General features: G+C 59.1%; 2 protein-coding genes across 2 annotated transcripts; one reads left to right on the forward strand and one right to left on the reverse strand.

Moving 5' to 3' along the window:
• Positions 1-537: 537 nt before the first annotated feature.
• Positions 538-2,858, forward strand: CDK5R2 (cyclin dependent kinase 5 regulatory subunit 2). Its single transcript, XM_054069202.1, has one exon. It carries the CDS (start codon positions 752-754, stop codon positions 1,706-1,708), a length of 957 nt encoding a protein of 318 aa, XP_053925177.1. The 5' UTR covers positions 538-751; the 3' UTR covers positions 1,709-2,858.
• Positions 2,859-6,870: 4,012 nt separating this feature from the next.
• FEV (FEV transcription factor, ETS family member) lies at positions 6,871-14,405 on the reverse strand. The gene is made up of 3 exons (XM_054069770.1): positions 14,354-14,405; positions 13,083-13,259; positions 6,871-10,751 (listed from the first exon to the last, which is right to left on the reverse strand). The coding sequence occupies exons 1-3, from the start codon at positions 14,403-14,405 to the stop codon at positions 10,240-10,242; spliced, it is 741 nt and encodes a 246-aa protein (XP_053925745.1). The 3' UTR covers positions 6,871-10,239.
• Positions 14,406-16,934: the final 2,529 nt, after the last annotated feature.

Genomic DNA, 16,934 nt, shown 5'->3' on the forward strand with positions numbered 1-16,934 from the left:
GCGATGCCCAGGGTCAGGTTCATTCTTACAAGAGCTGGGGCTCTCCCACCAAACCTTCATGGCAGCTGCTGAGCCACGGACAGCCTTTACTCAGCCCCAAGCCTTCTTCAGCTGTCACGTCTCAGCACGTGTTCACAGTATCCTTGACCTTCCCCCCTCCTCCTCCTCCTCATCCCCTCTGGCAACTCCAAGGCTCTTCTTCCCTACTCTGTCCCCCAACACCATTTGGGGAGGGCTCTGCTGGTCTGGATGGTTCATCCCTGCCTTGTAGGTAAGAACACAGAGCAGGACCCAGGTGAGAGTGGCCAGATTCAGAAGACCACCCCCTCCCCAGAACCTTCTTGTGCCCTCTGTCCTTCGGGCTCCCACCTGCAGGGCCCCGGTCCGGGACAGCATCGCAGGTCTCACCACCCACCCGGGCGAGCACCCACCGGTGAAGGTCACACCGGGGCGGCGGCCGCCCGGTAGAGCCGCGCAGGGCTCCCCCCTCCCCACCGCCCACCGGCGAGGGGCGGGCCTCACCGGGGCGCCGTGCAGCCGCGATTGGCTGGCGGCGGGGGGGCGGGGAGCGGCGAGGCCGCGGCTGGCTGCAGCGGCGGGCCCGGAGCCCAGAGCGGGCGCGGCGGAGCATCCTCGGGCACCGCGGCCCCGGTGCGGGCCGCCTTCCTCGCAACCTCCGGCCTCCTATGGGCGGTGCCGGTGCCAGTGCCCGTGCCCCGGCCCCCGCAAGCCCGTCCCGCTCGGCGTTAGCATGGGCACGGTGCTCTCGCTCTCCCCCGCCGCCTCCTCGGGCAAGGGCGGCGGCGGCGGGGGGCTGCTGGCCGACAAGGCGCCGGGCAGGCTGCCGGGCAAGGGCGAGAGCCGGCTGAAGCGCCCCAGCGTGCTCATCTCGGCGCTCACCTGGAAGCGGCTGGTGGCCGCCTCGGCTAAGAAGAAGAAGAACACCAAGAAGGTGACGCCGAAGCCCGGTGGCGGGGCCCCGGGGGGGGCCCCAGGACAGCCCGACCCGCTGGTGGTGCAGCGCAACCGCGAGAACTTGCGCAAGTCGGTGGTGGGGCCGGCCGACGGCACCAAGCAGGGCCCGCTGGCCGTGCCGGTGCCCACCGTGCCCTCGGCGCCGCAGGAGCTGCACCCGGGCTCCGGCGGGGGAAAGCCGCCGCCACCGCCCGCCGGCAGCCGCGCTCCGGGCTCCCCGCGCAGAGTGGTGGTGCAGGCGTCCACCGGCGAGCTGCTCCGCTGCCTCGGGGACTTCGTGTGCCGCCGCTGCTACCGCCTGAAGGAGCTGAGCCCCGGCGAGCTCATCTCCTGGTTCCGCAGCGTGGACCGCTCACTGCTGCTGCAGGGCTGGCAGGACCAGGGCTTCATCACCCCAGCCAACCTGGTGTTCGTCTACCTGCTGTGCCGGGAAGCGCTGCGGGGCGAAGACATCGGGACCCAGGCCGAGCTGCAGGCCGCCTTTCTTACCTGCCTCTATCTCGCCTACTCCTACATGGGCAACGAGATCTCCTACCCGCTCAAGCCCTTCCTGGTGGAGGGCGACAAGGGGCGCTTTTGGGAGCGCTGCCTGGGCATCATCCAGCGCCTCAGCGCCAAGATGCTGCGAATCAACGCGGACCCGCACTACTTCACGCAACTCTTCCAGGACCTCAAGAGCGAGGGCGAGGGCGGAGACGGGTCCAAGCACTGGACGATCAGCCTGGACCGCTAGGGAGGTACCGGGCCTCCAGTTCCGGGGTCGGAAGGGGCCGCGCACCGAGGGGTGAGGGAGGCGAAGGACTGCCGGATCCCCCTCCCCCGCCAATCCCCGCATCCTTCTCGCCTTCCCCCCCATCCCGACCATCAGCTCCACGGAGACGCTGCCTGGACCCTCCCCGCTCCGGATCCGGCCTCTCCCCCGCTTCCGACCCCGACTGGGGGCTGCGCTCTGGGACACCGAGACGGCGGAAAAGACCGGGGGAGGGGAGGGTCCCTCCCGCCTGCGCGATGGAGAGGGGAGGCTGCCGAGCAGCGGAGGCTCTTGGCTGCGTTTTCTCTAGAAAAAAAGGAGGGAGGAGTGGAGCTGAGGGTCGGGGGCAGGGGGTACGGAGGGGGGTGGGGTGGTCTCCTAGGTACTGGGGGTCCCGGGCAGACGGTGCATGCGAACGAGCTGCCCCACCCCCAGCCGCGGGAATAGCGGTCCCGCGCGCCGCTGCCGCACCGGAGCTGTCCGCGGTGCTGGAGCTGTCCGCGGTGCTGGAGCCGCCGCGCCTGAGCAGACAAAGGCGGGCGGGCAAGGCCGGGGGAGCCGCGGCCTTTCATGTCGTGGGCGCTGCCTCCCGACCCCCCGCGTGAGGGGTTTGCTCCCCCATCCCCCACCCGGCATGGGAGCCGCCCTCTTGGCCCTTTGTTTGAGCCCCTTGGGCGGGGGTTGGGGTGGGTGCACACCCCGGCTCCTCACAGGTAATGCCCCCACCCCATCCTCCCGGTGTGTCCCTGAAACAGGGTCCTGGTGGGGTGAGCGCCCCCTTCACCCCGCTTTTCCGCCTTGGCTTGCTGCGGGGAAAGAGGAGGCCTAGGGAGCCCATGGGGAAGGGGCCTGCTATTGAGGGAGGATTGTCCCTCACCTCTTGCTTTGCTTCACTGGAGAATAAAGAGGCGGCCTGGACAGGCCTGGTGGTGGCTCCCTGGACTTGCTGGGCTGTGGGGTGCAAGGGGACTAGGGGGCACCCCAAGCTCTCAGTTGTACTCCCTGTCCTCCCCAAGAGGGATTGGTTGGGGTCAGGTCCACAGAGGTGTTTTTACTCCCCAATATGAGTTGGGGGTCAGAATTTCAGCCCTTTGTTGTGCCCAAGGCCAGTTCTAGTCCACCTAAGTGCCCCTTGGCTCCCTGTGAGCTCTCCTAGCCTCCTCCATTCCAGTTGGAAATGCCTGATGCCTGTCTGCTGCACTGGATCTGTCTAGATCCCACAGCCCATGTCACCTCCATTCCCCTCACATTTCTCCTCCTCCCTCATTAAAGCTACCCACCCCACCCCCCACTTCCTTCCTCCCTATCTCTGCTCTGCAGAGCTGGGCTCCCTTCCCCAGCAGCAGCAGGCTATAGGAGCTGTGTTGCTAGCCCAGTTACCAGCACTGTACTTCTGCAGACCACCAGGGAGAGGGATGGAGAAGGGGAAGGCTTTGCCTTTCTCTTAGCTGGTTGCTATGCTTCAGGCTACTGAATTTGCTGCGGCTTCTTTAGCAGGATCCATAGCATGTGCTTTCTTATTGAGATCTGCATCCAATGCTCACCAGTTCCTCTAAGCCAAAGAGTCGGGCTACTCTGAGCCAGGAAGAGCTGTGCTGGCTCTGCAGGTCATGGAGGGTAAGCTGGATTCTCTCTACCTTTGTGTGCATCAGCAGAGCTGCTAATTAGGCCCAATCTGGCTCATTCAGGCAAAGCTGTGCTGCCAGGAAGACAGCACAGATGTCCCTATGACAGTGGCTGACCTGGCAGGGTGCTGTGCAAGGCTTTTCTGTGGCTGCATAAACCCACCCAGACCTGTGCTGCTCCACACCTCCCTGTCACTACTGGGTGCTCTTCTCCCTGCCTTTAGATTGATATTTGAGTGACCTTGTGGTGAGGTATTTGGACCAAAACACACTCACCCCACCCAGCCAAATTTGGCCTTATACATGTCTTGTGCTGGGGAAGGCAGTAGCTCTGACTTAATCTGGATTAAACAGGGGTGGAATTGGACCCTTAGATCTCCTATGGGGCTACTGGGGGAGCCCTGACTCTCCCTTATCGACATTTTGCAGAGAGGGCAACTGAGACAGTGGGAGAGGAAGCAGCATGCCACGATCCAGCAAGAAGTGTCTGCAGCATCACAGAGTAACACCTGAGTCATTGGTACTAGCCGTCTCCACCTTGAGCCAGGGGTGTTTGTCCAGTGACCCCCTACCCCCAGCCACGGGTCTTTATAGAGTCTCATCTCCAGATTGAACAACCTGCCATCACTGGTGGGGGGTTCCCACTATACAGATACCCATAGAGACACTTTGAGGGCCCTTCCAGCCTCAAGTCTCAGGCTTTTAAAATGCTTCCAGCTGCAGCGAAGCCATGTCCTTCCCCTCCTCTCTTATGTTTCATTGATTAAGAATGCTAGGCCTCATTGGGAGATTTAGGAAGAGCTAATTGCAGACTGGTAATTGAAGACAGCTTGGAGTCTCTGGAAATGTCAAGGAATGAGACACGAGCTTAGATGCTCCCATGCATTTAAATATGCATTGTCAGCTCAGCCAGAGCCTTACTGAGGGGAGTGATGTCTGGTTTTCTCTGCCTCAGAGGACCTTGTACCCAGCAGGGCAGTGGAAGCACTAACCTTACTTTCCCTCCTCCTCCCCACAAGGCAAAGAAGCGGGGGGGAGGCGGGGTGGGGTGGGTATGAAGAGTGGGAATCCTCAGACAGGCTTGAGAGCTTGATGTTTCTCCTTGTCAAAAGCTGTGGGCTTTAACCTGCTGGACCCTTGTGCCCCTGCATGATGCCATGGGGGACTGGGCTCAGGACCCAGCTATGGGGCAGCAATAGGGGGATGGATAGAGCTTGTCTCCAAACTTGTGGCCCCTGCAGCCACCCAGTGCTCCCGGAGGAGCAGATGAGGGGCTGAGACCCTCTCAGGAGGGGCTGGGAAGCAGTGGGTTCAGACTCTCCTGACACAGGGACATAACTTGTTCAGACTCTCCTGACACAGGAACATAACCTCCTTCTCTTGCTCCCCAAGGGTGTGTGGGGCTGCCAGAGGCACCCTGGGTGCCAGTGGGTCCTCAGGATGTGTAATCACCTGTGAATAGTGAGGGTTCTGCCTGGAGCTCATGGAGCAACAGCTCTGTGGGACTCCTCTTGCCCTGCTGCTCTGTCTGCAGAGCAAATTCCTTGCACTGGCCAAGACACTGGGGCATGGAGAAGCAATAGGTGGCTGGAGCAGCCAGCTTGGCAAGCTGTGCCTCCTCCTGCCAGACAAACAGAGGGGAAGTACTGCTCTTGCTATTAAGAGTTGGCAGCATCCCCTAGAGCGACTCGGAACTGCTCCATGGGGATGAAACTGCTCTGGATGATGCAGACCTGGCACCCATGTGGCTGGTAAAGGACCTGCCTCAGTTCAGCTTTCTACGCAAGCCCTTCTCCTCCATTCATCTGTGAGGATGATGGATGACATGTTTCTCAAGGCAGATGGAAGTGAGACATCTCTATTCTGCCTCTGTGGGAGGTACTTGGACCCTGGCTCCATTGCAGCCTCAGGCTGTTACTGCTTTGCTAAATCGGGTGAAGACTTCTGTCACAGCTGCTGGTGGGGTGTCTAGGGGGAAAGATGTGGACAAAGGGACACAGAGAGATGGCAGCAAATGGCAGAGAGACCATGAGGGTCTAGACTAAATTGTTTGATGGGATGTTTGTACCCAGGGAGGGGCAGGACAGCTGCCACACGGTCTCAGCTGATGGGTGACATATCTAGGCTGAGGTGGGAACCTGCAAGAGGCTTTGAGCTTCGTCCATGCCCAGGACAGCCCAGTGCCAGGCGTGAGATGAAGGGAGGTGGAACAGGGGGCAGTTTGGTCCCAACTGTGGCCAAAACACGGCCTGTGGCATTGGTTGGCCGGAGGTTATGGGACTGAGGAGCACAGACTGGGGGCAGCCAAGGAGCTGAGGCAGGTGGAGGAGGGAAGCCAGATGCCTTGGAGCCCTGCTGTGATGGTTAATTCTTCTGCCATGGAGCCCGGCAGAGTGCAGGGCTGCAGCTTCCTTGGCTGGGGAGTTACCTCCAGCCCACTGAGAGCTGAGCATGGAACTTACCCTGTGCTGTGTCCCCTGCCTGTCTCATGGTCCTGTGTCACCCCTGAGCACAAAGATTCTTGGGGGACCTTGGCCTGGGGCCGTCGTGAGGAGCCTGCCCCAAGGAGTGAGTGCCCCCAGGCTGGACTGGGTGCAGCTCCCTCATCAGAAGTCCTGCATTAGAGTGTAATCTGGCATTAGTGCATTAATCCAGTCCTCCTCACTGCCCAGCCCCTGCCCTCAGCAATGACCAGCCCAAGGTCTCAGTGTACAGCTGGGCTGAAGCAGCCCCAGGACGTGGTCTCTCCAGAAGCCCTTTCTTGGGCAGTAGAGAGCAGGCAGCAATAAGGGCAAGGTTTGGGGATCCATCCAGAGCGTCCCTGTGTCTGGGGAGGGCAGCGATCAAGGAAGAAACCAGAAATGCACAAAGCTTCCCCCCTGATGCATGCAGGAGCTGGGGAAAAGAGAAGTCCAGGCTGGTGGGTGTGTGCATAGTTACTGTGGCAGCATGGCCACAGCCTTGAGCATATGGGCAAGGGTATCTTTCGGAAGCATCACGGTTGGTTCCTTCGAGTTTCAGGAGGGGTTTTGGACCCCAGCTGCTTGCACCTGTGGGCTCCAACTGAGCCACACTAAGTCACGAAGCACTTTGCAGGGAGCCAGGCCAAGGGAAGGTGGCGTCTGGAGAGAGAATGTGAGTCAGCAGCTTGGGGAGTGGGGGCGGCAAGCTGAGGATCCAGCACAGCGGGAGCGCAGAGAGGAGAAAATAGGTGGGAATTGGGAGAGCTGGAGAGGGAACAGGGGTGGGCAGGGAGGCAGTCCACATCCCCTGGGGCAGACGTGACCTGACTGTGCCTTGAAGACTTTCCAGCAAGAGAAATGAGGCAAGTGGGGATGTGTGCCTGCTAAAACAAGAGAGGATCTACACTGTCCCCCCTCTGATTCCTTACTGTGGGGCTGGAAAGAGTTGGAGGGGTCCCCTCACTATCTTGGCAAGAGGCTCATCCGGTCCTCCTACTGACTGAGCAAAGTCAGACACAAATATTTATTTATTTATTTATGTATTTATTAGGAAAAAAACCTTCTGCCTTTAATCACAAGGCAGAAGGAGCTGCCAGGACACATCCTCTTCTCCCTTGCTGTTCCCAGTGCAAGCTGAGGCTCTTTGGGACCACATTCCCCCATCTTACCCAGGGCAGAGCACCTGAGGAGTCCTACCAGGTAGGTCTGGAGCCCAAGGATGCACAGGGCCCATGCACCCTGCTGCCTGCTCCCCACCCAGCCAGGACAGACCCCCCAGGCTGGACACCTCTGGTCAGGGCTGGGGACGATGCTCAGCTGGAAGCTGTGCTGGGCTCGGCCCTGCTTGCCCATTGGCAGGATTTTGCTGCAGTCTGCTCCCAGCCAGTGGTTTTAGTGACTGAAGAAAGTGGCGCTGTTGGTGGACTGGGTCAGATGGGGCTCTGGGAAGAGGGAGGCTGGATTGAGGGGGTGAATGTGTGATTTTCTGTGACCGCCCCATCAGGTAAGCACAACACAGGGTGGGGGGGGCCTGTGGATGGGAGCATCCCGAGTTGCCATGGTGACACTGGCTGCATCCTCAGGCAGGCGAGAGCATCACTGGTGCAGTCCTGCATAGGTGTCCCCCACCTTCTCTCCTGGCTGCTGTCCCTGGGAAGGGCAGTGCTGGTTCCTGGCTTTTGGGGTAGAACTCTGGGGACAGAGCAGGGGGACCACGCCAGGTGAGCTCAGAGCAGAGTGAAGCAAGCCCTCAGTTGCACCCTGTTGTGCTGGGGTGGGGGGAGGGGGTGGTAATCCTCTGTCTCCCCGATAGGTAACTCCCCCCTATCCCCAGCATGTCCAGCCTCTGATCCAGCAGGGATTTGGATTGCAGGGCTGGGAATGAGAAGGGAACTGGGCTCAACTGAACTTCCCTGGTTCAGGTATTGGCAGAGGGACAGGGGCGATAGGAGGGGGATGGTGGAGGAGGAGCTTCTACTGACCCACATCCCTTAATCCATGTCCTACCCTGCATTGTGCAGTTACCTAAGCCCCAGTGCCAGCTCCCCAACAGAGGCACAGCCCCCTGCCCCAGCTCTGAGGGAGACAGCTGTAGCCAGTCCCCCAATTTTGCCCTTGCAAGTCCAAGCTTGGGGAGGATCTCCAGCCTGAGTGATGGTTGCATGGGGGTAACAACTTCTTCTCCCCCCACTGCTAACTTCCTGCTGTCCTTGGGGACCAGGCTGTATGAACCTCAGGGACTGTGGAGAAAAGAACACCCCCCTGGGAGGGACTCTCACAGCTCCTTTCCCATACACTCGCTCTCCATTGGCAGCATCAGCCACCCCCCCCTACCCCCTCCAACTTGCAGCCTGAGCCAACTGCAGAGGAGACACTGACATCAGATCCCCCTCCCTTAAGCTGATTAGGGCAGTGAGGACATGTCCAAGCAGATGCCACCAAGGCTATGAGAGTGACCGGACCCTGGAGGGACAGAGAGAAGGCCATAGGGAGCCTGCAGATGCAGGGGCTGCTCTGATCTGAAGGATGAAGGAAGAAGGGCTGGGGGCTGGCCAACCCCTCCATGGCCTGGGTAATTGCATGGCACTCCCTTACGCAGCCTGCCATAAACTGGCCCCCGGTCCTGGTGCTCCAGTGGGGGTGGGATGGGAAATACAGCCCCAAGGGGGGGGCAGGCTGAGGGCAGCCTGAGCCCACACCAGACACTGCAGGCACCAGTAGATCTGTGGGCATGTTCCTGGAGCCAGACAAGCAGTGCTTTGCCTCTCACCCCAGCATCAATCACAGGTGAGACAGCCCTCCCCAGCCCTGGCAAAGTGCAGCCCAGCATGGACACCTGATACAGGATTGGGTTGTGCTAGGCCCAGGGCATTGCCCCAAACTGGTTCTACGGGGCTCTATGGGTTACAAGAGATCTGGCTCCCAAATGGGTTACAAGAGATCTGGCCTCCCAAATTACCGTGGAGGATGGCATGTGTCCTGCCAGGCCAACTGGATCTTCTCATTGCCTCCAGCTGCCATATCCCCTTGCCAGCCTGGGAACAGGGTAAGTGGCTTCCTTGAAGAAGTGTTTCAAGAAGCCCAGATGTTTCCAGCTCTTTCCTGTCTCTTGTGGGGGCTGTAAGAGTGAGAGGTGATCCTCAGAGAAAAGAGGGTGTGCAAGATAAGGCAGGGTGGCTGCATCTTCCCCATCAGAGCCCTGCAGGTGCTCTGGCTCAGATGGGTGGGCGGGTTGCTTTGTGGTTTCCTCTATCACCAGTCCCCTGCAGATATGAGAGGACACAGGTCACAGCACCTCTCTGTTTTATTGAAGACCAATCCCTCCTCCAGCCAGCACAGAGCCCAGCATGCCCAGCTCTTCTGCATCTGCTGGGCCAAAGTCTTGCTCCAGAGGATGGAGGCGCCTCCTTGGACGCAGAAGGAAAGACCCAGGGCTGCTCCTTAGTGCCTGGCACGTCCATCCCTGATATCATCCTTTCCCCTGCTCCACTTTCCACCCAGCCTTGACCTTGAGGATGTTTGCACCTGTGGAGGATGTTCCACCAAGCCCTGCATGCAATGGGCTAGAGCCACAGTAAAAGTGGAGCATTAAAACTTCAAAGTGATCAGCAGGACACAGGATCATGTGCAGCATGTAGAGGACCATCCTGCTCTGTGGCATGGTCCTCAGGGTCTGGGGAGAGAGCAGAGTTCCAGGACCAAGCTCTGCTCTCTCCGGCTCTGTCCTTGCCCTGAAGGCTGGCAGTGCCCCCCACCTGCCCCTGGCACCTTCAACCTCAGAGCTCTGCCCTGGGCAGGAGTTAACCTATGCAGGGCACCTGCTCTTCGGACCAAGGCTTCTCCTGAGGTCTGGAGGAGGCCACTGTCAGCTGGAGGTGTAGGAGGGATGAAGGAGAGGAAAACTTTGGAGACAAAGGTGAGTGACCAAGGAGTGGCAAGGAGGGTCTTCTTTCCTTATCTCTGCCCAGTGGGACCCTTACCAATGGACACAGCTGCCCTGGGACTCCAGACCCTGACTCCTCTCTTTGTGGAGAGTGGATGACAGGCACAGGCTTGGGGCAGAGCTAAGGACATTCATAGGTTGGGTGGCATGTTGCAAGGGAAAGCGGCGGCATGGTCCCTGACAGGAAAGCCCATGGATTTTACTTCCATTCACACCCTGCTTTAGGTATCCACGTCTATTCTCAGGACTATGGATCCCTTCCAACTGTAAATTTAGATGGCTTCTGTCCTCCAACCACCCACATTGGGATACTAACCCAGCTACCTGGCAAGCACCCCTCAACCCCTACGCCACTCTCCAAATCTAAAGAGGAGCAACAGAGAACCCGGCATGATCCCACCCCCCATCCCTCCCTTTCGAGCTCCACAACTCCACAGCCCCACACCACTGGGGACAAGAGGTCTGCCTGGTGTGGCCAAGCCTCTAATGGTAATGGTTGTTCATGTTGTTGAGGTGGGAGGCTGCCATGGTGCTGAATGGAGCAGAAGGCTGGAGCCCATGCCCAGGGTAGAGGGATGGGCTGGAGCCAGGCCAGTAGGAGAAGCTGGCTGGCGTCACCCCTGAGGTCATGAGGTTGAGTTTAGAGATGCCTGAGAAAGGCAGTGGGGCCAGGTTGCCCTGAAATTTGTAGAGAGTGTGATCGGGGGTGGTTGGCTGGCACACCTGTGCCAGCCCGTGGAAGTCGAACTTGTAGGCGTAGCGCTTGCCGTGGACCTTGGTCATGATGTTCTTGTCATAGTAGTAGCGGAGCGCCCGGCTCAGCTTGTCGTAATTCATGTTGGGTTTGCTCTTCCGCTCGCCCCAGCGCCGTGCCACTTCGTCAGGATCGATCAGCTTGAATTCCCCGTTCGTGCCTTCCCAGGCGATGCAATTCAGGTTGGCCCGGTCTGAGAGCAGCTCCAAAAGGAACTGCCACAGCTGGATCTGCCCACTGCCTGAAAAGCCAGGCCCCAGAGAGGTTAAAGCTCCCTTTCAGGGCACAAGGAGAGGGTCAGGATGTGACCCAGTCTCCCTGACACCCCACTATTCTGTGCCCTCCCAGACCCAGGTTTCAGAAGCACCTCATTTCATCTTCCTTGCTTTAGAGACATAGAAGATGGTAATGAGTCATGGCTTCTTTACAGCAGTCCTACTCCATACTGCCTCCAGAGCAAGAGGAGGTAAGGATGCCACTGCACCTCTGGACAGGGGTAGGAGTGCTCAGAGATCACTGCAGGATGCAATGGATCTGGATCCAGGCTCCCCATGATCTTCACGCCCTCATTCACACCCCACTGAAGATGAAAGCCTGCTCATTTGCTTTGGTGTGGGGATCTAGCTTGGTTCTTTCATCTGCAGGCCCAAGAAGGAGGTATCTTGGCAGTATCCCAGGTCCATCCTAGCACCTGTATTCCTCACTGCTACCTCTGCTTGAAACTGGGCTAGTGACACAGCACAGCCCCTGCACATCTCTGCAGGCACTGTGCGCTGCAAGGACGTATCCATAGTGAACTGCAGTCAGGCTGCAATGCTGCTCTGACCTGCACCCCTAGCAGGTGCAGGCAGGTATAGGGAAAGGAGAGACCAGGACAGGGCAGGACGTGCTGTGCATTTTACTCAGGCACAAATGTTCCTTGTTTCTGGAGGAAAATTGTCCTCTCTGAGCCATGGCCATTGCACCTGCAGCTTGCACTGAGGAGCACCCTTGGTGGTTGCCCAAGATGCCCCTGCACCAGCCTGGCACACCTGGACATGCCCGTGCTGAAGCAAAAGGACAGGGTCCACTCAGTCTGGTCCAAGGTCACGAGAGGAGAGTGTTCTTGGACATTAGGGTGGTGAGCAGTGCCACCTCTGGGATCCAGCCACCTTTCAGAGAAGCCCTGCACTCACTCAGACACCCCCAACCCCACCACACTCTCCCCCAAGCAGCATCCCTTGCAGATGCTGCTTGCAGATCCCTACTCCCAACTCCAGTCCTTGCAGTACAGGCTCTTCCTGCAGCAGACGGTGTCTTCGCATTTCATCCTTCTCCCTATGCTCTTCAGCCACTGTTTTGTCCAAAGGTGCTGGGATCCCATACAGAGGTTTAGCACACATGACCCTCTGCAGCTGTTCCACAGTTCAGCTATGTTTCCCACAAAAATCTACCTTGTCCTGTTTGGTTTGTACCAACCTATTTTGTCTGCTGCCCCTCAATTCTCACTTTGGAAGAAGCAGGGAATAGCTGTTCCCCATCCATCCCCATTCCACCAAACCTTGCACAGACATCCCTGTCCAGGAAGATTCCAAGGTATTTTATTTCCAGATCCCCCATCCTGGGAACAAGGTTGGGGGATTTCTCCCCTCTAGGGTACCTCGACAGAACCTTGCCTCTTCTCCACCCCCGCAACCCCCACCTTAGGCTCTTGCTACCCCCTATGGGCTTCCTCACCCTATGCAAGGAGGGCAGGGAGGTGCTGGGGAGTGCAGCTGGGTGGGGTGGTGAGGATCAGTCCTGCCTGCCGCAGGGTGCTGTGCTCGGCAGCTCCCCAAGAAAACCTCCAGGGATCAAAAAATGCCCTTCTCACTGCAGCAGAGTGCGCAGAAGATGGCTTGGGGATATTCCGCAGTGCAGAGGCAAAAGCATCGCCCCCCTCCCCTCCAAGTCCCACCTTTGCCTCCATCCCACCCATAAACCAGAGCTCCCCTTTATTTGCTCAGAGCACCCCCTGAACCCCGTCTCCTTGGTAGGCAGGCAAGGTACACGGCCCAAATGCCACAGCACTGGCTCCACGTCTGCCCAATAACCAGCCCTGCTGTGCTCCCCAGCGCGCTCCAGGCTGCTCCCTGGCCAGTCTTCGACCGATACCGCGGATCCCTGGATGGCTTTATCCAGAGGGATGGCTCCATCTCCCAGGATTCACCGTGTCCCACACCCTGCCCAAGCCCTAGCCCTGCCCGGCAGCTCCCTCCCGGCTGGTGTCCCACCTGATCCCCCTGCTTCCCGTCGGATGTCCCCGGAGCACGGGGGGCGACCCGAGCTGGGACCCCACACCCGCCCAGCGCCATTGCGGGGCTCCGGGGGGCCGGGGACCCTGGGCATCCCGCTCCTCTCCGCTGCACTGGGACGGCGGCTCCTGCCGTCGGGGCTCCGCCGCTTTCCCGGCGGGGTTGGGCGGTGGGATGCTCCCAGCCCGAACCTTCCGTGTCCGTGGTGGGCAGCGCCCGGCCGGGACGGGATTCCCGACGGCTGCGGTGTGGGAAAGGGAGCGGGGCCGGTCCCGGGGAGGGGGGATCGGTGCTCTTACCTTTCTGCACGCCGGGGCTGAGAGACCCCCACGCCTGGCTCTTCCCGTCTTTGAACAAAGTTTCCCCGACTGGATCTGGGGGGGGAGGGAAAAGGGGCGCGGGTGGGGGTGGACGGGGGGGACCGCGACCCCCGGGCGCCTGCCCGAGGGCAGCAGCCCCCTGCCGCTCCCCCTCGCCTGCCCCGCCGCCGCGGCGAAGCCAGGAAACGCGTCCAGGAAAAAGGAAATCCGATTTCCGACCAAGCCGGGGAAGCTTTTAAATAGGAATAGAGAATCCCGAGGGCTGTGGTAGAGAGGAGAGAGGAGAGGAGAGGAGAGGAGAGGAGAGGAGAGGAGAGGAGAGGAGAGGAGAGGAGAGGAGAGGAGAGGAGAGGAGAGGAGAGGAGAGGAGAGGAGAGGAGAGGAGAGGAGAGGAGAGGAGAGGAGAGGAGAGGAGAGGAGAGGAGAGGAGAGGAGAGGAGAGGAGAGGAGAGGAGAGGAGAGGAGAGAGGGAGAGATGGAGAAGAGGCAGGTAGGGTGAAAGGATGGGTGGCAGGAGCAGCGGATGGAAGGCAGGGCGAGTGTCAGTGTTTGGGAAGTAGACAGCTGGGGAAAGGATGGAGAGATGGAGAAGAGGATGGAAAGAAGGAAGGAGAGATGGATGGATGGATGGATGGATGGATGAATGGATGGATGTGAGGACAGAAGGGACAATAGGTGAATGGATGGGTAGATGGAGGGAAATCTACAAAGTAGGGAAGGAATGGCGAGAAGTGAAACAATGGAAGGAAGAGCGGGTAATGGGTAAGACTGGAAGAATGGGCAGATGAAAAGGATGGATCATAGAGGGGATGGCTGGTAGCAGGGATAGAAAGAAGGACAGAGAGACGGGTGGGGTGGAAGGATGGATGGAAGCACTGGGGATGAGTGGGTGGTGGGATGGGTTGGAAAGATGGAACGGCGGATGGAAGAGCAGGGGTTGCGTGGGTGGAAGGATGGGTTGGAAGGATGGAAGGGTGGATGGAGGGATGGAAGCACAAGGAGATGGTGGGCGGATGAAGGATGGGAGGATGGGTGTGCGGGCGTGGAAGGCTGTGAGGGTGGCTGAAAGGAAGGAAGGAGGGATGGTAGGGGTGTTGGAAGTCAGAAAGGGATGATGGATGGAGGGAGAGGTGAAGGCAGGGTGGGATCTGGAGGGAGACAAGGCAGAGAAGGGCCCCAGGGCAGGTGGGGCCAGGTGCTGTGCAGTGCACGGCGCTGCATCGGGGCAGTGGCTGGAGGTCCGCCCGTACCTGGCAGGTACATGTTGAGCAGCAGTGGCACCGCTCCGGCACCGTGTCTCATGGCAGCTGTGGGGGCGGCCCGCGGGCTGCATGTTTTAATATTCCTGCCCCTATTATTATTATTATTATTCCACTTTATCAGGGAGCAGCTGATGGCGAATAAATGGCAGCGGGACGGGCAGGGGACGGGCAGGGGCCGGGGGAGGCGGGGGGGGTGGGGGGGGGAGTTTCCAGGCAACTCGCAGGGGCTCGGGGCCCCGGCTCCAGCAATTTCCTCCGCTGTAATTAAAGCGGGCGCTGCCCCCCCGCCACCCCCCCTCCCGCTATCGGCCCGCATCAGACTTTAATCACGGCCGCGGGTTTCTATGGAGAGCGGCTCGGGCCGCTTCCTGCCTCTTCCGCCTCCTTAACTCTTCGCAAACACGACGCTGCCATCCCAGCTGGGAGCAGGGCTCGGACACTGCCTGGAGACAGCCTGGGCTCGGCCTCCCACCACTACCACCAGCATCCCGCTCCCTGATCCTCGGCAGGCACGCTGGTCCCGACACTGCCAGCATCACCTGGGCTCTCTGCATCTCCCCACCTGCCTCGTCCCTCCCAGCCACCCAAGTTTCCTGCCTGCCCCTTCCCCAGAGCCTTGGGGCCGGTCAGTTCGATTCCCCACTGTGTCCCTACAGTTTCAGGACAGTGGTGATGGGATTCCTTCGCAGTGCTCGGGGGTCTGGGGTGAATAAGTGCAGCGCCGGCGGCTGGTGGCACCAGGATGTACCATAGCTGCCACCTTCCTGGCTTCTTGGTGCCGTCCTGGAGAGTCCTTGCCTGAGGAACAGTTAAGCCTGTGACCATCCTGGGCTCCCCAGCCTTATCCCCATCCCTGATCCATCTTTATTAGGCACTGTAGAAGCTGGGTGCCCCCTCAACAACCACCTAAACCTGCATGGCCCCATCTCCATTAGCTTGTCCTGAACAGCCCTGGGTGTTGTGAAGATGGGAGGGTGATTTGGAGAGGAATATGTAACCGGAAAATAGTCTGGAGTGATCTTGGTTCCGAAAAGGCACATCTGGCCAGGTTTATCCCCATCACCTATGGCTCCAGCTGTTCCTGCAGCTGTGGGTTGCTGACAGCTCAAGGTGAACAGGTAGCATGTCAGCAGTGGACATGAACGTTTCCAACCAGCCCTGTTTCACATGAGTCCAGTGCCGTAGAGTCAAGCCACCCATCAAACCACGACCTCTCCTGTGGTGTTTCTTTTATGTCTAGTAAAAGGATGAGCTCTCGTGCTGGACGTGGATGAATTTCTTGAAAGTGATCATCAAGAGATGTGAATCCAATGGAAACCAGGATATGGTCATGCAAGACCCACTGTTATTATTTATACTGCTGCCAAAATGTGCCCTGCATAATAAGAAGCTGTGGCTCACAGGGAGCAACGCCCAGACGGGGTGCCTAGGAATGTCTTGAGGTGCCACAGCTCAATGGGGCTGGCAGCTCCTCCTGGATGAGGGTGTCCAAGGAGTTTAGGAAACAGGGGTTTCCATAAGTGTGGAGTCAGGCTCCAGGTGCTCCACCCTTGCTGTCCATTTCTATCGGCGACAGAGAGCCGACAGAGAGCAGATGCTGATGGGAGGGAGGGGGGGTTAGGAAGACATGAGCGGAACCCGTGGTACTCCCCCACCAACTCCGTTTGGATGTAACAGCCCTTAAAAAGTTTCTCTTCCACCAGCTTGTCTCCTGAGCTCCCCGAGTCCCACTGCGGGGTACCCCAGCTCACAGAATCACAGAATCACAGAATCACACAAGGTTGGAAAGGACCCATTGGATCATCGAGTCCAACCGTTCCTAACACTCCCTAAACCATGTCCCTAAGTACTTCATCCACCCGTTCCTTAAACACCTCCAGGGAAGGCGACTCGACCACCTCCCTGGGCAGCCTGTTCCAGTACCCAATGACTCTTACTGTGAAGAATTTTTTTCTGATATCCAACCTGAACCTCCCCTGACGGAGCTTCAGGCCATTCCCTCTAGTCCTGTCCCCTGTCACTTGGGAGAAGAGGCCAGCTCCCTCCTCTCCACAACCTCCTTTCAGGTAGTTGTAGAGAGTAATAAGGTCTCCCCTCAGCCTCCTCTTCTCAAGGCTAAACAACCCCAGCTCTCTCAGCCGCTCCTCATAAGACTGTTCTCACATAGCCCAACAGCCCTTGCTGCTTCCCCCCATCCTTCTCCTCCGCAGCCCACCCCCCTACATTGTGCAGCTCTCTCGGCAGCAGCTCCACAGCCTCCCAGACTTGCTTTCGCTGCCTGAGTCACTGGAACAAACCGCAGGCAACGGAAAACAAGCCCCGGAGACGGTGGGGTGAGGTGGGGAGGGGGCCAGACCCACTGAACCCCTCTCCCCTGGCAGCCCTGGTGACCAGAATCCTCCTCCAGCATATCTGCGTCATGGAGGGCATGGAGTGAGGAGTCTGGGCTGAGGGATCCCACATCATCCCAGAGTGAGGGGAGCAGTTTTGGGCTGCAGGATCTGGAGATGGGGAGCTGCAGGGGGCACTGGGCATGGGACTCCTGGGTCACTGGGAAAGCCACTGGCTG

The sequence above is a fragment of the Cuculus canorus genome, chromosome 6, assembly GCF_017976375.1.
Source record: "Cuculus canorus isolate bCucCan1 chromosome 6, bCucCan1.pri, whole genome shotgun sequence".
Taxonomy (NCBI): Eukaryota; Metazoa; Chordata; class Aves; order Cuculiformes; family Cuculidae; genus Cuculus; species Cuculus canorus.